This window comes from Pangasianodon hypophthalmus, chromosome 26 (assembly GCF_027358585.1).
Source record: "Pangasianodon hypophthalmus isolate fPanHyp1 chromosome 26, fPanHyp1.pri, whole genome shotgun sequence".
NCBI classification, from domain to species: domain Eukaryota; kingdom Metazoa; phylum Chordata; class Actinopteri; order Siluriformes; family Pangasiidae; genus Pangasianodon; species Pangasianodon hypophthalmus.
This window is the reverse complement of record NC_069735.1, coordinates 1,371,685-1,395,553: the sequence shown is the minus strand read 5'-3', so window position 1 is coordinate 1,395,553 and position 23,869 is coordinate 1,371,685. Positions and strand designations below refer to the sequence as shown.

General features: G+C 35.8%; 3 protein-coding genes across 3 annotated transcripts; all 3 read right to left on the bottom strand.

Annotated features, from left to right (window-relative positions):
• Positions 1-1,605: 1,605 nt before the first annotated feature.
• LOC113535393 (interferon-induced protein 44) lies at positions 1,606-8,080 on the bottom strand. The gene is made up of 9 exons (XM_026928648.3): positions 7,860-8,080; positions 7,635-7,760; positions 6,626-6,702; positions 4,942-4,975; positions 4,372-4,570; positions 4,085-4,231; positions 3,800-3,971; positions 3,058-3,158; positions 1,606-2,837 (listed from the first exon to the last, which is right to left on the bottom strand). The coding sequence occupies exons 3-9, from the start codon at positions 6,666-6,668 to the stop codon at positions 2,649-2,651; spliced, it is 885 nt and encodes a 294-aa protein (XP_026784449.2). The 5' UTR covers positions 6,669-6,702; positions 7,635-7,760; positions 7,860-8,080; the 3' UTR covers positions 1,606-2,648.
• A 1,155-nt stretch (positions 8,081-9,235) lies between these two features.
• On the bottom strand, positions 9,236-14,337 carry LOC113535650 (interferon-induced protein 44). Its single transcript, XM_026929114.3, has 8 exons — positions 14,220-14,337; positions 13,513-13,583; positions 13,187-13,220; positions 11,957-12,152; positions 11,663-11,809; positions 11,366-11,537; positions 10,316-10,416; positions 9,236-10,079 (listed from the first exon to the last, which is right to left on the bottom strand). Exons 2-8 carry the CDS (start codon positions 13,547-13,549, stop codon positions 9,900-9,902), a joined length of 867 nt encoding a protein of 288 aa, XP_026784915.2. The 5' UTR covers positions 13,550-13,583; positions 14,220-14,337; the 3' UTR covers positions 9,236-9,899.
• A 2,513-nt stretch (positions 14,338-16,850) lies between these two features.
• Positions 16,851-23,648, bottom strand: LOC113535678 (interferon-induced protein 44-like). The gene is made up of 7 exons (XM_034300330.2): positions 23,357-23,648; positions 22,195-22,228; positions 20,512-20,710; positions 19,908-20,057; positions 19,539-19,710; positions 18,280-18,383; positions 16,851-18,105 (listed from the first exon to the last, which is right to left on the bottom strand). Exons 1-7 carry the CDS (start codon positions 23,391-23,393, stop codon positions 17,944-17,946), a joined length of 858 nt encoding a protein of 285 aa, XP_034156221.1. The 5' UTR covers positions 23,394-23,648; the 3' UTR covers positions 16,851-17,943.
• Between the last annotated feature and the right edge of the window lie 221 nt (positions 23,649-23,869).

Below are 23,869 nucleotides of genomic sequence, written 5' to 3'. Positions count from 1 at the left end.
TCTGGATGTCCTTTCAGTTAGATCATTAGCCGCAGTGCAGTGAAAGACTTGGTGAGATTATTGACCCCAGTCTCTCATTTGAAGTTTGTGTAGATAATATTACCAGGATTGCACTTTTACATTGCTAAACTAAGAAATATAATGTAGGTACATGATTCATCAACTAGTTCATGTTTTTTGGGTTGGACGTTTGTAATGCCTTGCTGTCCGGATGAACCAGTAGGTGCATAAACAAGCTCCAGTTAGTCCAGAATGTCCAGCAGTCAAAGTATAAAAATACATTCCAGGCTCCTATAAACCATGTCAACAACAGTAATGGGTGTTTCTATAGCTTTGTGTAAGAGCTTATACTTACAAAGGGCACTGACACCCTTTCATGCTCAGTATTATGTGACAGAACAAAACAGAACAAATCTTGAAATTCCTGCTCATGATAAAGCAGTAACTCATGGAATGAAATGTCTGTGGATGACCCAAACGTATTTTTATATTTTTGATAGTAGGTGCATTTATTGCAAATTTAAAAACAAACAAAAAATTATTCAGGTTCAAGTGGTGCCTAAAATAAGATGACTGGTAAGTCTGTTACGATAATAATTAACATAATATTTAAATATACTCCCAAGTTTTTACAGTCTCCCCTATCATATTTTAACTTGATGATGCCACATGCCACATGCCACATCCATGCCATAGACACCTGACATCTGACTGGAATTATAAAATGCACCTACTGTTAAAATCTATTTGCATACACTGCATCAGATCCTGCCTAATCACAATCATGGCCAATCACAAAGCTGGGCAAATGACACTCAGGGCATAGGGAAAGACATCAATGGTCAAGCATATCTATTTCAAGCAAAAATGTATGTTTCAACAGCTATATACAATCGTTCCCTCACCAGCCTCTCTTTTTTCTCTATCCTGTAGTTAATAATGCCTAAGCACAGCTTGTCATGTTACAGAAAACCTGCAAAGTGTAAACACCTCCATTCTTTCCTGTACTGGGAAAACTTAAAGTTACAGCTTTACCTCTGACTGCTACAAAGCACCAGCCCCTACACTGCCAAGCTGCCACTGTTGGGCTCTTGAGCAAGACTCTTAACCCTCTCTGTTCCAGGGGTGCCATATTATGGCTGACTCTGTGCTCTGACCCCAACTTCCTAAGAAGCTGGGATACACGAAGAGAACAATTTTGCTGTATTATAATGTATATGTCAGAAATAAAGGCTTTTTTTTTACCTGGCTTATTAGCTGTTTAAGCTACTTGCTAGTCAGCCAAATTAATTTTTATCCTCTGTGTATCTATCTCTCACTCTCTCTCTCATTCTCCTGATTTCTTTCCCTTTCACATTCTGTATCTTCTCTCATTTGCACAGTTTCATGTGCCTAAGACGTGAACATAAACTGCCAACCAGTGACGTGATATCAGCCTCGCTAACCAATCACGCTTTATTCCTGACATAGAACTCTGAACTATGAAGAGTTTTCACCTAAATCTGAATACTACAAAAACTCTATAAATAAATACGTTTTGTACATATTGTTAATAGACGTTTTTATCTATAGTTTTTTTGTAACATTTCACAAGAGGAGACAAGATGCATATGAAAATCTGTTTACTAAGCACAATAGCAAACCAAAGGCAGATACAAGGTCAAAACCAAAAACCTTGGCTAACATGTTGAAAGGGATAGGCTAATGCTTCCAATATGTATAACATATTCACACTGGGTAACATTTAAGTCCTGATTAGTCATCCATCTCACTAATTTACCGTAAGATTGTATATATACTATTCACAACGCATTATTTATTAAAATTATATAGCTACAGGAAAACACATACAACTTTTTACACTAGCCACTACATGAAATGTGATTTGTAACACTTGGTTTTTAAATACTAACCAAATTTTTTATTGGTATTTATTTGGTGTTTTCACAATACCTTAAATTGCCCAGTGCCTTACTTGAATACATTTATTGTATATCTTTTCTCACCAACATTGTTATATATGTCTGTATGTTAAATATTTCCTTTTTTATGACATACTTTTTTTGCTCCAATGCTGTACAATTTCTGTACTCTACTGTATTGCTGTAGAATTGCATTGTTCAAGGAGCTTGTGCATATAATAACAAAGTATTCTTGAATCAATTTGCAGAACATAACATAACATTATTCAGCTCCAGAACTACAGTTCCTCGGTCACTTCAGCTCATAATCAGGTTCAGTCAGATGCCCTATGGAACTTTCTGTCAATATTTCTATTGAACATGGCTGAGAAAGCTAGGGTTCTATCTTTCAAAACAATGGTGCCTTTCCCTATTTAGGGAACTAGTGATTATAGTTGATAACAATAGCCACCTAATGATATTTTATCAGATTTACGTCATGTTTTGGGTTTGGTACTTTCCAGAAAGATCAGAAATGTTGACTGTACACACAGTCAGAACATACTACGTAACTGTACATGTAAAATTCGTAATACATAATACAAAATTTTGTTTTTAATAGTATTTTTTTTTTTTTCATTTAGAAGTAACAACAATGCTATTATGTTTTTTTTTAAACTTTAGAAATCACTGTATGATGCAATAAAGTCAGCATAGTATTAGGATCTTGGAAAGTGTTGGGAGTCTTTACTCATGCTGGTAATCAGAGTTACGTAGTGTTTCCTTCAATGCATCAGTGGCAATGTTCACAATCTGATCAAGTGCCTTGAAAATCAGAAGATCCATGTCATCAACTGCGTCAATCTCCTCATGGTAGTTCTTCACAGGGAAAATGTGATTCATGGGAATACCCAACAGATTACTACACTCTTGCATCTGAAAAAAAATACAAACATGTAGCAAGTGATCAAAAAAGTTAAAGCATTGATATAGCTATATCATAGCTATAGCTAACTATATAATAGTTATATCACAGATTATAGCACATTGTGTGTGTAAATTTAAAGTAAAGTAAATTTAAAGTATATGCACTGGAAGTATACTCATAAAAAAAGTTTCCTAATACTGTATATACTGTATTTAATCAAATAATTACCTTTTCTTTGATCTTCCTGCTGGTGTAGATCTTCCTTATGTCACATTTAACCTTTGGACACGCTAAATCTGGTCTTGTCATGATGATTACTTGCGGCATGTCTAGATGATATAATAAATAATTTATTAAAACAATCTGTGCAATATGAAGAACATTTTGTGCAAATATAATAGTCAATACTGCAATTTAATTACAAATGAAAATGAAAATGAAAGTGTTATTTTATAAGGTGATGAATAATGAGGGTGAATGCCATCTTGTTTAACTAATGATCCAATTTTTCCATGATTAATATGATAATTATTAAGTATTATTTATTAATTATTAATTATTATTAGAACTATTCATGCAGCACTATATTTGCAATTTATAGGGGGTGGGGAGTAAAGGCAAGTGCTTATGTTTAATGGCTGTGGTCTAGACTCTACTGCAAGAAACCTGTCTCGGACACTTCTACTCAAGTATTCAGGCAACCTTGGAAGCATTAATTCCATGCAGGTGATTTTGTTAATCTGAAAGGAAAGCCCAGAAAGCCCACTTAAGCAGGTGTGTAGCTGAAGTCTGATTATGCACAATTCTCCTCAAATAAATATTGGCATAACTTTTGGACTATGGTAGATTGTACATGCTTGTGAACTCTCCTAATTCAACAAAGCATTATTATTTACTTGTACTATGAAAAGTTCTTTGTTTCATCACAATAAGTGATAACTTATAGATTTTCACATGAACATTGGCTTACTCAGCTTTGTTGCCTCCTGGCGGATTTTTTTCAGCTTTTCAAAGACCCCATTCTGCATCAGTGATACTTTGTCTGCTGCAATAATATTGACCAGGCAGAAGGTTTGATCCTCAACACTTGGGTTGCTCCTGTAGCCAGGGTCATTTGGAGACAGCGGGGATGCAGGATTAAACTGTGTGCATGGAAGAAATGATAAATAGGCCTGTAATTCATGTGTTAATACGCAAAAATCAGTTTCTGATATCAGCTTCTTGATCATAATCATGCTCTCAAGGCTATTCTTACTTTGTGTCCTTCCTGAAGAAACCCACGTAAAGCTTTGATGACGTCCTGTTCATGTGCACCAGATTCTTTGTCTTCAAGTCCCATGATATCATTGAAGACAAAAGGCAAAGGGGAACCATCCTTTCCTTCAATGTAATGGGTTTTGTACTAAAAGACAAACTCAAATATATTATGTACTATATTATGTTCCGATATATTCTACTGTGTCTGTTCCTTTGTTGCAGGTGACTTGGTAAGAATCAGTGTATCCCAAGCAGTTGTAAATGATAAATAATAAAAATACTTACTATTTTTGTGAAACTGGTTCCACCTATTCCATCAACAAGAGCCCCACTGGTGATTCTTCCTTGAAAAGCATTATTGACTGAGTTTATGAAACTGGACTTTCCTGCTCCGACTTCACCAACAACCAGAATTCTGACAAACCGAACATTTGGTTTGTTGAGGCTGAGGTCCCTCAGTTTCTGTTCAAGTACATCTTTTCTTCTACCAAAAACAAACAGAAATAAAAAACACAACATTATGAGAGTACTTTTTATTCTCAACCTCATTTATGCATTGAACCGTTGTGTGTTTTCTTGGTATGTTCTTTGGATTATCCAATGGTCTGTTTGCACTGTGATCTCTGACCACAGCCTGTTTACCGACTTTCTTCTGGATTGTGATTTGTGTTTTCTGTGTTTTGTAATAGAAGTTAGAGAAGATGTTTTAATATTTTTTATTTATACTTATTTTTTTTAACCAGTATCAAATCAGAGTCAAATTTTTACAAGTTTTCTTTGCTGACAGTGGCTGCATTTTACTCTCACATGAGTAACAGGAAAATATTTTTTTAAAATAAAAGTTATAAAACTTACCCCCAAGGCATTGTCCTCCATGGCCTGTCAAATTCTGAAAGACAGAGACATCCAAAATGTTAGGTCAACCCAGTCTAGTGAATCCAGATCCCAACTTACACCGCGGCCTCCAAACATGGCCGCTCTGGACTCTTCCCACAACACACACATACACACTGCCTTGCTCTCAGTCACCGGACTTTTGATTGTGCACACCTGCACGCAAGTAGACATCAAGACCTACACCCTTGGCTGTGTCTTGATATCATGTCAGTGAAAACCATAAACAGGTGAAGAGAGAAGACACCCTTGATAGAGTTTGACATCCACCTTAAACAATTTTGACACCAAGCTTGTGGACCCAGCTCTCATTGTGCTCATTCAGACTGAATCACACAAAGTAGTGACTCCGATACCCCAAACTCCTGCAGTACCTCCTACAGTTCAAAGGCTCTGCCCTGATCTCCATGCAACCTTGTCCTGTACCTTCAACCTCTCCAGCCGAATCTCATCAACCCATACAGCCTTGCGACTATGAAGGTTTCTAGCCACCATCGTAACCTCCGCTACAGAGATAGACTCCAAAACACCTGAGATTTCTGGCACTGCCTCCTGAGAGGAGGGCATTTCTACTGGATTAAGGAGTTCCTTCTTCCATCATTCAACAATACCACAAATAGACTTCAGCTCTCCCCCGCACTTGCTCGGAAGGTCTTGTCTGCTCCACCTGAGGCACAGAACCATTTGTCAAAAGATATTTGGGGCCACTTGAAGTAATTTTCAATGGCCTCTCCAAACTCCTCTCATGGTTTTTGCAGCAGCTCGACTGGCTCTTCTATACCTCTCAACTGAACCAGGAGAGCCCTTTGTAAGCATTACTCAGAAGGCCTCCTCCTTCAACTTGACAGCTTCCCTCACTGCTGTCCACCAATGCATTCTAGGGTTACTCCTATGACAGCTTGATCTCTACACAAATACTTTTGTAGAACGAGTGAGTTAAATTCTTCTTTCACTGAAGCTTCGCAGCAACCCAGACTCTCCTGGGTTGACCATGTAAATTTGGCCAGTGCCCACTGTGACCAATCAAGCTTACTACCAAGTGGTAATCAACAGACACCTGTGCTCATCTCTATACAAAAGTGTCTAAAACATATGGCCTCAAATCTGATGATTCCCTCTTGTTCCCTGGAAACTGTAACTGCAAGGTTCCCAGCCTGGGACTAGTGAGTATCCCCTGTTGTGAATTATGATCTCTTAAGCTTTGCTAGGTTGGGAGTTTAGTAAGAGAGCTTGCTGATACAGACAGAGAGGCTGCAACAGAAACTACAGCTTAAGTCCAATGCCAGAACATTGTGCAACTTCGACTTTTGGATTTCTGTATTAACTCAACCCTGAGTATGGCTCCAAACATCTACTACATGTACACTGTTTGAAATGGTGCTTTGAATCTAACTCCTATAAATGCAAAAGCTTGAACACGTGGGCCTGTTGAAAACAACAGAGAAGGCTGTGCTTTGTTCTCTTTAATAATAATAATAATGATAATAATAATAATTTCTTAATTGCAATAATTCCTTGTCCCATGTGCATAACACTAACTCGAACTGTGCAGACACTTGGAAACATTGATGAACATTCTCACAAATGCTATATGAAAGACTGAAAGGAATTTTTGCACTTGCACTTGGATGGTTATTGGAATTACCTGGTGGAGGTACATATGCTGGTGTGGACTGTGATCCTCCCATTTTTATTCAATTAACTGAATTGTGCTGAAAAAACCTGACAAAGAATAATTAAAATAAAAAAATTAATGAAATGGTGAATTTTCATTAACGAATCAAAAACATGTAACATTAATGTAGCAGTGTAGCTCATCTTTTAAGACTATATTTATGCACATCCTGATAAGTCAACAGTGATTTCTATTAAGAAACATAACTCACAATTCAAAACTTAGACAGTGCTGAAAAATACAACGTAATTCACTACTGCTATTAAAGTTTTATTTTAAAAAATCCTAGCTTTGAGCAGACACTACAGTGATAGAAAAATGGAGAGTGCTGAATTCATGTGTGAGTCATCTTATGTTTAGCACCAAGCTGCCACTACTGGGCCCTTGAGCAAGGCCCTTAACCCTCAACTGCTCAGTTGTATAAATGAGATAATTGTAAGTCGCTCTGCATAAGGGCGTCTGCCAAAATGCCATAAATGTAAAAATGTAAATGTAATGTGAAAAACAGCTTTGATTTCAGCTATACAACAACATTAAATTTAACTTTGTATTATTCTGTATTTGTTTGCCTTTTTAATTTTCAATTAAATTTAAAATCCTTTCTGTTTCTATTCTGTCTCCTACAGCAGTATTGAAAAGAAAACTAATCCCAAGATGGCCCAGACATGCATCATAATATAGCATGCACGACCATTTTCTTTTCTTCACAACAACATGCAGGAAAATCATGAACATGGCTTTAAAACGCATGACACTGCTGACCAAATCATTACATTTATCTAGATTGACTGCTGCTTCTCAGATTTCCTGTCACAATCGACTGCTTTAATCTTCATGGTGATTAATTAAAAGTCTCGACACATCTAACCTCTTTTGACTGAGGGGGAAAACAGCATCAATACTAAGCCATGCAATACTAAGCCAAGCCAATTTAAGAGGTTTTAATGCTTCTTAAGGTCCCTGAACCATCTGTACTCACAGTTTAGCTGCTTTTAGTTACTTTCTGTCTGCTTTCATAGCGTCAATCTTCTCCTCCTGTGTTACTTTCGGATTGTCTGCCTTACAGACGCTGGCTCCACCCACTGACTTCTCACAATAACGTTTACTGTAAATCGAAAGTGAAACCAAAAAAATGACTCGAGTGGCGTCTACAAGAAAAGATGATTGTTAAATATAGTATGACTGTTATTAACGTAATAATTACCCTCGTATATATTTCCCACACTCTCCCATATCATCATTTTAACTCGTCTGCGCCCATTTTTAAAAATTATTAGCATATTTATTGCTGCGTTCGAGGCTAGCTTGTAACTTGTAACTTGTAATTCCCTCCTACAAGCGGTAAAAGCCACCGAAAACACCCTCTCGACATGAAATTTCACCTCGTCCACTTGAGGTAGTCTTCTCAGCTACCAGTTCCTGGTCTGTTTCACTCAGTGACGTCAAACCAACATGGCCGCTCTGGTGAGGACTTTCCACTGTTCACTGAGTGAGCGGCCATATTGGTCAATTTTAAATTGCAGTATCGGCTTTAGAGCAGTGAAAACATCTATAACACTGACCATACTAATCTCTGTTTTTATGAAGATAATCATCAGCGTTAGAGTTATTACTCATATAACTAATGCTAGCTGGTGAGCTTGTTGCTAACGCTACTCGCTGTTGCCTGCTGTTGTTGCTGTGCTGCAATTTCAGTCCAAAATGTTGCAAAATGTTTGAAGTTCACTATTAGAACAGTACCAATAGGTGCTCAGGCCTGTAAAAATGCGGTTAAAGAAGCTTTTATGAGCATGATGTGCTCTGATGGAGCAAAAAAATAAAAATACATAATCATGAAGGTGTTTAAGGGTTTTTTTTTCCCCCATTTCGCACATTCAACGTTGTGAGGTGGGAAAAATGTTATTACAACTTGCAAATTACCATTTACAAGGCACCACAAATGCAGCATAATTGTTAGGAATTTTCTCTTTCTTTCTTTCTTTCTTTCTCTTCTTTTTCTGCCATAAAACAAATCATGCAGACCAAACCGTAAGTCTTAGAGACATGAAACTTGGTTGACAGGTAGTACTCCCTCCCACTACACAGGCAAGTGAGATGCCCCTGATCAGACCAATCATGGCACTATAGCATGGGCTTTTACTTTTTGGTCTATATCTCATGAACCATGTATCTTACAAACAAAATTCTTTGCTGCCCTGATTCCCTGAGTTCTCCCAAACAAAATAATCCTAAGAACCATTGGCTCCCCCCACTTAGATTTTTTGCTAATTTGACTGTCCCAAACTTCCTAAGAAGCTGGGATATGTGAAGAGAATAATTTTGCTGTACTGGATATGTAACAAATAAAGGCTTTCTTTACCTGGCTTATTAGCTATATAAGCTACTTGCTAGCCAGCCAGCTAACTTTCTCGTCACTTTCTCTGTATCTCTCCCTCTCTCTCTCTCGCTCATTCTCCTGAATTCTTTCCAACTCACATTCTGTATCTTCTCTCATTTGCCAACTCATGTTCTACTATCCTTTTAAAAATATTTGAAAAAGGTTTTGCCAATAACTCTATAAATAAATACACAGAACATAAGTTAACAGAGGTTTAGCTTTTTAATCTATAGTTTTTTTTGTAATACTTCACAAGAGGAGACAAACTGCATGTGAAAATCTGTTTACTAAGCACAATCGCAAACCAAATGCAAAAAATACCAAACCAAAAACCTTGGCAAACATGTTGAAAGGTCTAGGCTAATAGCTTATAGAGGTTAAACACTGAATATACCAAGGCATGTGCAATTTCAATATTTATAACATATTTTGGCAACTCATTACTTATTAGCTAAGAAGCAAAATGTTTCAAGGTTAAAGGAAAACACATAGAAAACTAGCAACTACATGAAATGTGATTCATAAGCATAAATTCTGAATAACCACATTGTTTATTGCTATTAATGGTGAGGATTTGTGTAACACTAGGGCTCGAATAAGGGTTTTGATTACGCATGACTGAGACTAACTGACCGAGACATCTTTGTAATCATTTTATTTGATCACAAAAGGTTTTCTTCATAGTTTTATATATATGCATAATTTTATAATATATGCCTGTATTATTTCCCAAGACCTTTATCTTTTTTTAAATCTCTTTTTTAGTAACCTACTTCATTTAGAAGTAACAATGCTATCATGTTTTTTAATACATTAGAAATCATTTCTTGATACATTAAAGTGACTGAGGTGTTCGAATCTGCATCTTTACTCATGTTGGCCGTGGGATATCTCCTTCATTGCGTCAGCAGCGATGTTCACAATCTGATCAACCGCCTTGAGGATCAGAACATCCATGTCATTGTTTGTGTCAATCTCCTCATGGTAGTTCTTCACAGGAAAGATATGATTCATGGGAATACCCAGCCGATTACTACACTCTTGCATCTGCAGAAATACAAACATATACAATACCAAGTGATAAAAAAAACGAAAAAGCCAGTGGGGGCCTATCAAAAGCATTTCACTCAGTTTTTCTGATTGGCACAGTTTTTAACACTTAGTTTTAAATACAAAAAAATGTCTTTGATTTTACACAATTATGAAAAAAAAAACCATTAATTGAGCATAAGTTTTAAGCCACCAGCAAATAAGTTTTCTCCATTTATATAACTAGTAATTACCTTTTCTTTGATCTTCTTGCTGGTGTAGATCTTCCTTATGTTACATTTAACCAGTGGGCATGCTAAATCTGGTCTTGTCATGACGATTACTTGAGGTATGTCTGGATAATATGATAAATCATTTAATCTATTCAGTATGAACAAGAACATTCTCTGCAAGCTTCAAAGTCAATATTGCAGTATGCATTGAAAGCTGTGCTCAGAGTCAGTTACATGTGCTTATTGAAAATAAATGCTGAAATTGCAGTATATAGACCTCAGCTGTACAGTAACTCAGGACTTAAATTTAGAATTTAACCAAGAGTTACGAACATGGGATGGAGTTAGAATAAAATAAAAGCTGTGTCTGTGTTACATGCATTTCTGATGTTGAACTCAAGAGCAATTTGGTCGAGCTAGGAGCAGCTTTAGTCCAGCGCCACTGTCTGACAATTTGATGTAACCACAATATGTCATGCTGAAATTCATGTTTTAGGTTGTAAATGCACTCAAAATACCATGGAATGCTAAATAATTAATGCCTATTAACTCCAGCCATCAAGCTAATCCAAATTATCATAGATGGATAAATTTATGAGCAACAATTAAGTGAGCTCTAAGTGTAGCAGATGAGTGCTTGTTCAGTAATCTTTCAAACTGTTTGCACCTTTTCTTTATCAATGAGCACATCAGATTAACAAAAACACGTTTTATTAATTTGACAATTAAAGCATCATAAATTGGCCTACAACCCTCTACACTCAATTACTTCAGCGCCTGAAATTAAAATGAAATGCAAAATAATAGGTTATGCTGGATCAAGTGCTATTTTATAAGCTGCTATTTTATAAATTAATAAACCAAATTTGCAGTGATTAATATAATAGCTATTATTAGGACAATTTATGTAGCACTATTTTCACAGTATTAGCTTGCCAACTTCTCATATATCATTGCTTTAATGCCTGTTGTCTAAACAGTCATAAATAAATATTCAGTACTTGTACTATATGAAAGGCTTTTTATTTCATCACTATATGTGATGATATTGTCACATGAACACTGGCTTACTCAGATTTGTTGCCTCTTGGCGGATTTTTTTCAGCTTTTCAAAGACCCCATCATGCATCAGTGATACTTTGTCTGCTGCAATAATATTGACCAGGCAGAAGGTTTGATCCTCAACACTTGGGTTGCTCCTGTAGCCAGGGTCATTTGGAGACAGCGGGGATGCAGGATTAAACTGAATGTGTGCATGGAAGAAATGATAAATAGGCCTGTAATTCATGTGTTAATACGCAAAAATCAATTTCTGATACACATCAATTTCTGTACATATCATAATCATGCTCTCAAGGCTTTTCTTACTTTGTATCCTTCCTGAAGAAACCCACGTAAAGCTTTGATGACGTCCTGTTCATGTGCACCAGATTCTTTGTCTTCAAGTCCCATGATATCATTGAAGACAAAAGGCAAAGGGGAACCATCCTTTCCTTCAATGTAATGGGTTTTGTACTAAAAGACAAATTCAAATATATTATGTACAATATTAAGTTCCAGTATTCCCTATTGTGCTTGTTCCTCTGTTGCAGATGACTTGGTGAAAATCAAAAAGTATCCAAACCAGTTGTAAATGGCATAATAAAATTATAAAATACTTACTATTTTTGTGAAACTGGTTCCACCTATTCCATCAACAAGAGCCCCACTGGTGATTCTTCCTTGGAAAGCATTATTGACTGAGTTTATGAAACTGGACTTTCCTGCTCCGACTTCACCAACAACCAGAATCCTGACAAACTGAAACTTTGATTTGTTCAGATTGAAGTCCCTCAGTTTCTGTTCAAGTACACCTTTTCTTGTACAAAAAAACAAAAACAAATATAAATGCCATAAAATATGACATTCTGAGAGTGCAAATGAGTTTCCTTACTAATGTAAGTTGTGAAAGTTCTGAGCCTTGTTATTCTCATTTGTTTATACATTAAACCTGTGTGTGTTTTCTTTGTTTGTTCTTTGGATTATCTTCTGGTCTGTTTGCACTGTGATCTCTGACTACAGCCTGGTTACTGACGTTGATCTGAATTGTGATTTGTGTTTCCTTCGTTTTGTAATAAGTCACCTCTGGGCAAGGTTTCTAACTTTTCCTCTGAGTCTAATATGTAATACTGGAGATAAGGGCGCTAACATTGCTAATTTCAACACAAACTTCCATTACTCAGAGATATACGCCAGTTGTCAGTAACAAACAGGATTTTTTCCCCATTTTCTTTCCAGTATGTACAGTGCTTGCAGAAAGTATTCACCCACCTCCAATGGTTATTTTTCTTTTTGCTGTATTACAACATCAAATTTAAGCATATCAGAATGAGACTCACTACAGAAATAACATAAATAAAGTAGCTAAAAGGCCACAGAATTCTTTGAAAATAATGCTTAACTGATAAGTATTCTCCCCCTCAGTGTGAATTGTGCTTTTGCAGTAATTACAGAATTGAGTTGTCCTGGGTATGTCCATATATAAGCATTGTATATTTGAATTCATTTATTCCTCAATACAATTTTTCTCCAGCTCTGGAGAAGTTATTCCTTGTAGTTTTTGCCCTGTACTTTGGCTTACTGTCCTGTTGGAACATATATTTCTGTCCTAAATGCAGATATCTGGCTGACTGTACAAGATTCTCTTCAAAAATTTCTTATATTTTATATGCTTCCTCTGAGAGGCACAAAGAACTTCCTATCTTGCGAGAAAGAACTTCCTGCCCTCTTCTGCAGACAATTGACCACATTTTTTTTCAAGCTTCCTTTGCTGACAATGGCTGCATTTTGCTCTGCATTTCACAGAAAAAATTATTTATTTATTTACTTTAAAATAAAAGTTAAAGAACTTACTCCCAGGACATGGGCCTCCATGGGCTGTTAAATTCTGAAAGACAAAGACAAACAAGATGTGTTTATTTTTAAATGCAATATAATTAACCTCTAAGTGTTTGATTAGATTCAACAACACAAACAGTGACTATATGCAATATAAATTGAAGTCTTAGTGCAAATAGTCTTTTTTTAATTGACTACCACTATAATATTTGTATAAAATCTACAAGAAGTTAGAAAACACAGTTGTTACTTATGTTGGTCAGTCAGCTATTTCTACCACTAAACTATTAATGTAAAATCTATAAGTCAAATATAATCACTTGCACGGTCATTGGAATTACCTGGTGGACTTGCTCCTTTGGACTCTGATCCTCCCATTTTTATTCAATTAACTGAATCGTGCTGAAAAATCCTAATGAAATATAATTAAAATTTAAAAAATTAACAAAATGGTGAATTTTTATTAAAGGATCAAACCCAGTCTCCTTATTATATTATGTGCATGCTAATAAGTGAACAGTGATCCATATTAAGAAACATAGTTCACAAATCAACAAGAATTATTAGAGCTGCTTTGATACAGTGTTGTAAAATGCAATGTAATTCACGATTGCACTTTAAGTTTGATTTTTATAAAAGTCCTAACTTTCAGCAGGGTACAAAAAGAACAAGACAGAGATAGTCAGATAGTGACAGTGAGATACAGTAACAGCTGCAACGGAAGCCATTATTTGAAGACAGGAAGTGGAAACTGTCAACCCCTGACAAATAAGGTATGACTAGAAAGCCTCTTCAATGTCTTTAAAAACACATGACACTGCTAAACTGCTCATTACATTTATCTAGATTGACTGCTGCTGCTCAAATTTCATATCAGAATCAACTGCTTTAATCTATATGGTGTCTAAATAAAATGTCTCAACACATCTAACCTCTTCTCATCCTCTTTTCCAATGACTGAGAGGAAAACAGCATGAAAACTTAGCCATGTATTAGCTATTTAAAATGTTCTAATACTTCTTAAGATCCATGCTCCATCTGTACTCACAGTTTATAGTTGCGTAGGTCTACTTTTATTTCAGTTTTCCTAGTTTCACAGTGTCAGTCTTCGCCACCTGTGTTTCTTCTCTGCCTTACAAACATTGGTACCACCCACTGACTTCTCACTATAACTTATCAGCTGTAAAGTGAAACTGAAAGTAGGTGCATTGCTCTTTTCAAACTGAAAGCAGAGAAAAAAGAATCAAGTGGTGTCTAAAAGAAAATGATTGTTAAATCTAGTATGATGGTTATTAACACAATAATTACACAGCATCCCATATTTCTCCACACTCTCCCATATCATATTTTAACTTGTCTGCACCCATTAAAAAAAAAATTTGCATTCTATGCATCAGGCCCCACTTACTCACAAGCTTGGCCAGTGGGCTGCTTGCACTCAGGGTTATGAAACAAACCCCTTTGAAAGTGCGGTTCTCGAGTTTCCAGCTGCATTGGTTACATTCAGCAGTACTGTTTGTCCTTTGTAATGTGATCAAAATGAGTGTCTCAGTAAGGTATTTAAGAGCAAACATTTTCATTTTCAATATGCAAGTTCCGTTCACACAGGGTGGAGGCGAGAATCTAACCCCCAACCCTGGAGGTGTGAGGCAAACATGCCAACCACTAAGCCACTGTGACTCTCCCAACACACACACACACATTTTATGTTGACTACATTTCTTCTGGCAAATCAGTTAGGGCCTCTAAATTGTTCACATCAGAGGTCATTTTAAAACAGGGGTGTCCAATCTTATTCAGAAAGGGCCAGAAAGCAGGTTTTCATTCCAACCAAGCAGAAGCCATACCTGAGTCTATTGAAAGCCAAGATCAACTGATTAAATAGGTGGAATCAGGTGTGGCTCCTGCTTGATTGGAATGAAAACCTGCACCCATACTGGCCCTTTCTGGATAAGATTGGACACCCCTGTTTTAAAACAATCGATTAGAAGCTCTAATTAGCTATATCACCATTCCAGTGGGACAAAAGTTTACTTACACCAAGATGACTCTCTTTAAACAGTCTAGAAGATTTCTTGATGTGATGACTTTGTGCACCTGTGGCTGTATTTAAGATCCTACCTTTAGAGCCAGTGCCTTTTTGTCCTTGATACCAAAAAAAAAACCACATGTCCAGAGCAAAACTGAAGCTACCATGAGCATATGTACAAGCAACTGTATGCATATATAAAAATCTTGGGACCATACAGACACAGCATCCTCAGAAAAGAGGGAAAACTTTGGTCCAAAATTGAGCTGAACCCCAAGACAACAACAAATGAACTGCTGGAGGAGTTGGAGGCATCAGGTACCAAATGTATGTGCATCCACCATTAAGAGAATCCTACATCACCATGGTGTGAAAGGCCTTTGTGCAAGAAGAAGTCCCTACGCCAAGCCCAGCATAAAAAAAAAATCCAGACTGAAGTTTGCAGGTGATCAGCAGGCTTTTCTCTGCTCAGATAAAACAAAAATTGAATGCATGGAGGGAAACGGAAGAGGCATTTAATCCAATTGCAAAGCATTTTCGTGGCATGATATGGGGGTGACATGAGCCATAAGGTTAAAACTTGGTTGCAACTGGGTCTTCCAGAAGAACAATGATCCTAAGCATACCTCCAAAGTTGTAACAAAATGGTTTAAAAACAACAAAGTGAAAGTTTTGGAGTGGTTATCACAAAGCCCTGACCTGAATCCCACAGAACATTTGTGCACTGAACTAAAAAAGCATATCCAAGTGAGGAAGCCCACAAGCCTGACTTACAGCAGAAGTACACCAGGAATGGGCAAAAATTCTGGTCAGAAGCTTGTAAAAGGCTACGACACGAGTTCAAGTTAAGCAATAAAAAAAGCAATGCCACCAAATACTTCCAGACTGAAGTATGAAAAGTCTTTAGCCTAGGTGTACGTAAACTTTGCCTTATCTGTAGATAAAATGTATATTCAAACAACTGCTTTATGGTTCTCTTTTTAAGCAGGAACATTTAAGTTCAAAGTAAAATCAAAGGAAGGATGCAACATGTCTGTTTAATTAAACTTGCTCTTATGAACAAATCATACAAATTCTTTGCAATTTTAAATGAATGTGTTTTATTTCTCATATCTCATTCCTCATATGACAGCAATTTACCAACAACTGCACCTAATTAAAGAATGACCAATGGTTTTATCCATTTAAAGTGACATTTAATTGACCATAAAACAGGTTAGTTCCTGTTATCACTTACAATATAGCAGCCGTAAACAGGCGTTCCCTCACCAGCCGCTCTGAAAATCATATATATATGATATTTATAAAAACAATGCAATAAGTATTAGAATGAACTCAACCAGTGATTTGCCTTGAAGCTAGAACTGCTCTCAGAGCTCTGTTATAGGATTTTAATCAACATATTCTGACCAATCAGAATCCAGAATTCAACAGTGCTGTGGTACAGTATGTAACATTTTATGATGTAGAAGCTACACAAAAGGATTCCCCACAGGATTCCTCCACACTCTTTGAACTGGCAGAGAGGTGTTTGACTATAGCAAACTCCAAATATGTTGCAGAGAGGAAGATGTACTGTTAAAGCAGCTTTCGGTTTTGCAACAGTCTTTGCAAGCAGAAAGTGACAGAATTCTTACAATGCGAAAGAACTGTGGTAAGAGGTTTTTAATCATCAGCAGTTTCACTATTGTTGTACACAGTCAAAAGTTCATCACAGTTAAAAGTTGCATTGTTTTGGCCTGCTGTTGACATAAAGTTACCTTGTACCTAACTGGCAGCAGAGTTGGCAGGTCATTATTGTAATTCATATTTAGAACATTCTTAATATATTTTTTGTTTGCAGTAATGGCACATTTACTATAATTTTAAACTACATTGACTTATACAATAAATTTCAATGACTACATATTGGTGGTAGTAGAATACCACAAACAAAGCGGGGTTTTTATAATTGTACCGTAGAAGTTGTACATTTAAAATAAATTTAAAATAAATATAGAAATAATTAAATAAACACAAAATATCAGAATACATAATAAGATACTGCAAAATTGGAAAAAGTGTCACAGTGCACAGAAAAAAAGAAGCACTGAACCACAATATATCACACTGAAGAAATTATGTATTTGATTGTAAATACAAATTAAAAAAAAAAAAAAACATGGAATGCTAATCAAAGCCAAACATGAGACTATTGATTAATTCATTATTAATATCATCACTTTAAAGTCCACAAAAAAGTGTTTATCACTCAGGATATAATAGGAGGCAGTATCTTGGTCAGAGACATTGCTTTTTTCAAGCACTGAAATTTTTTATGGATAAAATTATAAACAAGTGATTTGTAGCATAGCAGATGAGTGGCATTAATTTAACAATAGCCAATCAAATGAGCTATAAATTAGCCTACATAACAGGCACACATTACAACTTTATGATCTTGAGTTAGTATCTTGTTGCTGTATAAAGCTGTGCACAGAAGTAGCTGTCATCACATAATATAAAAAAAAATACAAAATAATAGCATATGCTGGATCAAGTGCTATTTTAATGCGCTGCTGAATAATGAGTGTGCAGAATAAAGAGAATAATCAATAAATGCCATACAAAAAAAACCTGTAACACCATTAAGGGTCGCTAATTAATAGTCATTGGTCATTTATACACAAAATTTGTATATGAGTTACATAAAGAACTCCCTTTTTCAAATGGATAAGGAAGAGAGAATGCTTTAGCATATAACTCAGAGATCTTCAATATAATCTTTAACAAATCCTGCAATTGCCTTTAATGCCAAGAGAATAAGCACATCTTTTTTGTCACTTGTTTCACTCTCCTCATAATAGTTGCTCACTGGGAAGATGCATTTCACTGGTGGACCAAGTCTGTGGCTGCATTCCACCATCTACAGAAAATAGTCATGGAAAAATACTTAATAAAAATTGTTTTAAAAAAGCTAATTGTAATTTGCACAAGAAAGCAGGAAACAGGAACAAATTTGTATTAATTATTAGAAAAATTAGGCAAATAATAGAACAATGCCTGTGTAAGATGGATACCAAACATAGGTTCAACAAACCTTTTCTTTTATTTTAACGCTTTTGTAAACCTCAGTTAGATCCTTCTTAACCAGTGGGCAGACATTAGCATCTATCTTCGTCATCAGAACCACATGAGGGATGCCTGGCAAACACAGATAAGTTTTTAAAAAAATACAGTCAATGTAAATGAAGGAATTTCTTGTGTTATTTTGAGCCATATTAATAAAATTGAGAATTTAAAAAAATCATTAATAAAAACAAGGAAACTACAAGAACTCAGCAGCAACGGTGTGGACACAGACATCTAGTCTTTCTTCCTACTACATTCTATGCCTCATATACCCTTAAAATATACTTCATACAGGAAGGAATTATTTCAGACTTTGCTGTGATCTTGTTTGGATCAATTCCAACATCTAATCAGTTTATCTGCAAACATACAGCCACACATTCTTGAGATATGACGCCAGTAAGTCTCAGACAGACACAACTCAAAACTACCACCTAGTGCTGAAGGCATAAAAAGGCATTTTCAGAGTGCTATTGAATGAGAAAATAAAATATATTCTTCATGCACCACTTCATGGGTAAAGTCCGTGTAAAACATACATTTTCATGAAAGTCTTTTAGACATTTATGGATTTATGGATGTTTATGCAAGCAACCAAAGAATAAAGCTATAAATTGTTGGCTACAATATAGTAGAAGCATATTAAGTAGGTTAATAAGGATTTAATGTCAGAAAAAAAATGGGTGCTGGCCTGGGAAAACCCTTCACACCCTGGCTTTATGCGTGACATGATGGAAGCAGTTGCCAAGGCATGGTTAGAATGTAACCTAAATAAAAATAATAGATTTTTCAATGACGGATTTACACAGACAGCCACAAAAATACTTTGGTTAAAGTAATTTAGTTTAGTTCACAGGTCTATAAAGTGCTGGTGTCACCTGATGATTGTCATTACAACCAAACAGGGGCAATTACTTTTTTTTTTTTTTTTTTTTTTTTTTTTTTTTTTACAATTAGGTATGGATTTATTTGTCTGAAAAGAAAAAAAAAATGCAGCAAATACAGTGCTTTTCATATAGAATTGAAATCCCCTTTATTAGATAATAAATAAATAAATAAATAAATAAAAACCAACCATTCTTAAATTGCCCTTAATTCAAATGCATTATTTAAAAAATACTCATCTACAAATTAGTGTACAAAAAATACTAAATATAAAACTAGCAAAATAATAATGCAATAACTGCAAGATTATTATATATTCTATAGCATCATTTAGTAACTCACCCAAACGGAGGGCTTCCTTCCTGACAGTTTGCATCTTCTGAACAACCTCATTTGCCAGAAGCGAGATGCTATTCGCAGGCACTACACTCACCAAACAGTGAACTTTGTCATTTGGACTGGGTTCGTTTATGAAGCTTGGGTCTGATTCACACAGTGGAGAAACAGGATTAAACTGAGGACAAAGAAAAATGAAAGGATTTACTAGATCATCAAAATGGTATCAATGCTTTAAAATACTGCATCATTTCATGAAGTCTGTAGATAATCTATATTTTTGTGTTATGTTTTTTCAATGATCTGCTCTGTGTAAACATGTAAAGCACAGATTAATGAGTAACTGCAATTAAAACATGTTCATTCTTTTTCTACCTTATAGCCTTCTTTTACTTGGCCACGCAGTGCTTTAATGATATCTTCAGGATCAATTCCATCTTCCCGACGATCTTCCAGACCCATAACATCATTGAGGACAAATGGCAAAATCTCAGAATATGCATCAGTGATTTTGTAAGTTTCGTACTGTGAAATGAACAGCAAAGTGTAATAAAAGACGAAATGATGATGTACTGTAGTATGAGATCACATTATAACATTTAAAAAAATTTTCTTAACAAAATGGATTAAAACTGATTAGATGTTTGTGGACATTCTCTGCTGGTGGAAAAAAACACTTTTGTTTGTTCTTTTTGATAAGAATGTGGTGCCTGAAAAGTCAGGAACTGATATGAATGTCTTAAGCAAACATGTCGATCCAAATATGTTGAGCAAAGAAAAAAATTTTGTAAATAATGAATACAAAATTAAGTTCCTGACTTTTCGGAAACTCTGTACTATGCACTGTTTTATGCAAATTTGGGACATGGCCCAAGTATTTGAGACTTAAAACATTTATTTGTCGTTGTATTCTCCTCATTATTACAGAAATATAACGAGAATAATAACATTTTGTGCACATTAGTGTAACAGTTCTTACTGTTTTTGTGCAGCTCTTTCCTGCAGATGTCTCTTCCACTGCTCTGACTACAATTTTTCCTTTGAATACGCTCATCACAGAGTTTATGAAGCAGGATTTCCCAGCTCCGACTGGTCCATGAAGCAGTATTCTGAAACGGCTGATTTCTGGATGGTTAAGCTGAAACTGACTTAACTCAGTTTTCAAGCGGTCTTTTGTGCTGTTTAGGACAAATAACAAATACAGACAAAATGTAAATCTCTGAGGGCCTCATTTAACGGTTCTGGGATATTTTGATTAATTAAAAGAAGAAATGTTATCCACAATCAGTCAAATGTTTGTAGACCATGGTCATTATTTTTTTTTTCTACCATTCTATATTAATAATGAAGACATTAACACTATGAACTAATATATATGGCCTTATGCATTTACTAAGAAAAATGTTAAACAAATCAAAACTATTTTATATTTATTACAGTATTTAATAAAAGTATTCCTAATGAAGCTTTTCATGCTCTCTGCATCTTCTCAACCAGTTCAATCCTAACCTCAAGTTACTCCAGTTCCCCAGTTTCCTTCCACCTCCTAAAAACTAACCCACTGGGTCAATACTTGGTAGAACCACAATTCTCAATCAGATTGGCTGGGCCATTCCAACATATTTAGCTTCTTGGTTTGAAGCACTTCAATGTAGCTTTGGAAAGACAATTAGGGTTGTTGTCATGTGGGAGCATGAACCCATGACCTTGTCTCAAGTCACTTGCAGACTGGAACAGGTTGTCTTCTAGGATTTCCCTGCATTTGTCTCCATCCATCTTGTCCTCTACCCTGACCAGTTTCCCAGTCCCTGCTGATGAAAAGCAGCCCACAACCTGATGCTAACACCACCGCGCTTCACAGTGGTGATGGTGTACTCATGAGCAGTGTTAGATTTCTGCCAAACATTGCACTTTTCACCAAGACAAAATGTTCAGTTTTGGTCTCATGAGAGACCTTTTTCCATGTTGTCTTAAACATTTCATATTGCTTTTTTTCAATAATGGCTTTCTTATCACTACTCTTCCATAAGCCCAGCTTTATGTATTGTCTGGGCAATGGTTGTCCTGTGAACAGCTCCACCTGACTAAGCCTTGAATCTTTCATGAGTCTTGCCTCTTTTTCTCTTCTTCTTTGACTAATCTCCTCTATACCTGGTCAATGACTGCCGGTGGATGGGCTCCCTCGAGGCAGAGTCGTGATGGTGCCTTTTTATTTACACTTTTTAATAGTGGGTTTAATGCTGGTCCATGGGATGAAGTTTGGGATATTTTTTTATAATGAAGTCTGACTGATATTTTTCCAGGACTTTATCCTTGACTTGGTCTTCATGATGGTATGTTCTCTAATAAACTCTGGGCCTCCCAAGAACATATTTTTTTATTGAGATCACATGACGTTTAAATTACACACAGGTCGACTCCATTAAACTAATGACCTTAACTAATTTAGGGGTTTCACACCAACAAGGATGACTTATGCAATCACAACTTATTTATTTATTTATTTTGGTAAATATTCTTGAATCTATACAGATTTTTTCCTCCACATCAGAATTCTGAGCTTTTTGTGTAGATTCATGGAATATAATTTAATATAGAAATTATATAAAGAATATAAAGCTTGAGTTAAATCAAACAAAATATTGCTAAATCAATTACTCACTTCCAGTCCACGTTTCTCCATGGTTTGTCAAAGGCTGTAAATAAAAAAAAAAATACAGAACTCAAAGTAAGGAACAGAAAATATTTTTTTATTTGATGTCTTTTCTTTTAATTTGTTAGTGTCCCCTGGTGCAGAGGGTAGTGTTGCCCCCTCACAGCTCCAAAGTTTGACCCTGAGCTTGGGTTAATGTCTGTGTGGTGATTCATATGTTCTCCCTGTGTCTGTATAGGTTTCTGCCCATCTTCTAAAAAAAACAAGTATGGTTTAAATTAAACTTCTAGCTTGTAGCATATTTATATATTTTTTTAGTTTGGCGAAATCCAGCCAACTAAATTCGTTAGAAAATATTGCAGGCAGATCCAAACAAAAACTGATGTCAACTATAATATGTCGATAGCTTGCTAATTTGGAAATAACATGGTTGTTTTAAAACATAAGTCCCTAGCTTACTCTATCGTATCAGCTAGAAAGCTTACCAGAAATTTCCACAGGGCATCTGGTTAAGACCAACTATGAACTCTAGTTAAAAAATGTACAGGTTAAGGAGTTATTCTTCTGCTACTTCCTTTTCCTGCAGCCCTGAGGTTGTTTTCAGTGCTTTTGAATTTATTCTGTGATCTAGTTTTTGCAGTGCTTTGCGCCCCTAGTGTTTTGTTTTAGTTTTACGATTTAGGAACTTTCTTGTTAAGATAGCAAACAAATGTACAGTAATACAGGGTGTTCCAAAGGTCTCCATACATAGGGGAAATTAACACTTTTTAGCAAAATGTCCTCCAAAATTTTTCATCCTTAGTTTATATACCATATATTTTTTTCAGATAGTCTTTAAGAATGCCTTTGACATAAGAAGAACGTATTGAAATCATTCTCATGGCTGGAACAGGAAGCTGTCGCAAGCTTGCGAAGAACATGCCATTACATGCATAAAAGCAGACGCTTTTAAAACGAGTTTATCATGAGTGAGAGAGACGGCTCTTTGTGTGTTTACAAAGAAATGGCAAGCATGTAGAGGACGTTTAGTAATTAAGGTTCATTTTGCTAAAAAGTGTTAATTTCCCCTCTGTATGGGGATTTTTGGGACACTCTGTATAACAGCTTAATACAAAGAGCTAAGTTTACTTCAGTGTATCTCTGATGAATTGTTCTAACAAAGTGATCTTACCTTCTGCAGGCACTGGTTTTGATTTCTTTCCACCCATTTGGTCGATTTTCTTCCTTTGAAGCTGATCTTCTTCACAGGCTAAAGTACATCAACACAATTTTAAGCCAGTAAGATAAATCCGGTGTGATATAGTGGATCACAAGGCTGACACCCTGAGTAACCCAAAACATGATTTTACTTAATCAAAGATCACGTTACATTGAACAGTATATATTTTTTTTTATCAGATTAGACATTATGTGAAATCACGATAGGACTTATTTATTTCTCTGCTAGAGCAAAAATAAAAAGGTACTTACCAACTCTAAGCTCAGTATAACTGTTACAAAAACTGTAATACTGATGGATTCTGTGCTTTCACTTTCACTTTGCAACCAGCACTTCCCTCTCTCTCTCTCTCTCTCTCACACACACACACACACACACACATACACACAGCCTCGAAGATTACCAGAAGACATTGTCACAAAGCAACTTTACAGAAATCCAGATATAATCTTTTAAATTTAAGTT

Excerpts from the sequence above, each read along its gene's own strand:
- LOC113535650 (XM_026929114.3), bottom strand. The coding sequence starts at position 13,549 with ATGGGAGGATCAGAGTCCAAAGGAGCAAGTCCACCAG. Across the intron at positions 12,153-13,186 it reads TGGAGGCCCATGTCCTGGGA|AAAAGGTGTACTTGAACAGA; the intron begins GTAAGTTCTTTA and ends TTTTTGTACAAG. Across the intron at positions 10,417-11,365 it reads CCAAGAGGCAACAAATCTGA|ACATACCTCAAGTAATCGTC; the intron begins GTAAGCCAGTGT and ends CATATTATCCAG.
- LOC113535678 (XM_034300330.2), bottom strand. The coding sequence starts at position 23,393 with ATGGGTGGAAAGAAATCAAAACCAGTGCCTGCAGAAG. Across the intron at positions 18,384-19,538 it reads GAAGGAAGCCCTCCGTTTGG|GCATCCCTCATGTGGTTCTG; the intron begins GTGAGTTACTAA and ends TGTGTTTGCCAG. Across the intron at positions 18,106-18,279 it reads GCGTTAAAATAAAAGAAAAG|ATGGTGGAATGCAGCCACAG; the intron begins GTTTGTTGAACC and ends TATTTTCTGTAG.
- LOC113535393 (XM_026928648.3), bottom strand. The coding sequence starts at position 6,668 with ATGGGAGGATCACAGTCCACACCAGCATATGTACCTCCACCAG. Across the intron at positions 4,232-4,371 it reads GAACCAGTTTCACAAAAATA|TACAAAACCCATTACATTGA; the intron begins GTAAGTATTTTT and ends TTTGTCTTTTAG. Across the intron at positions 3,972-4,084 it reads TTCTTCAGGAAGGACACAAA|TTTAATCCTGCATCCCCGCT; the intron begins GTAAGAATAGCC and ends CCATGCACACAG.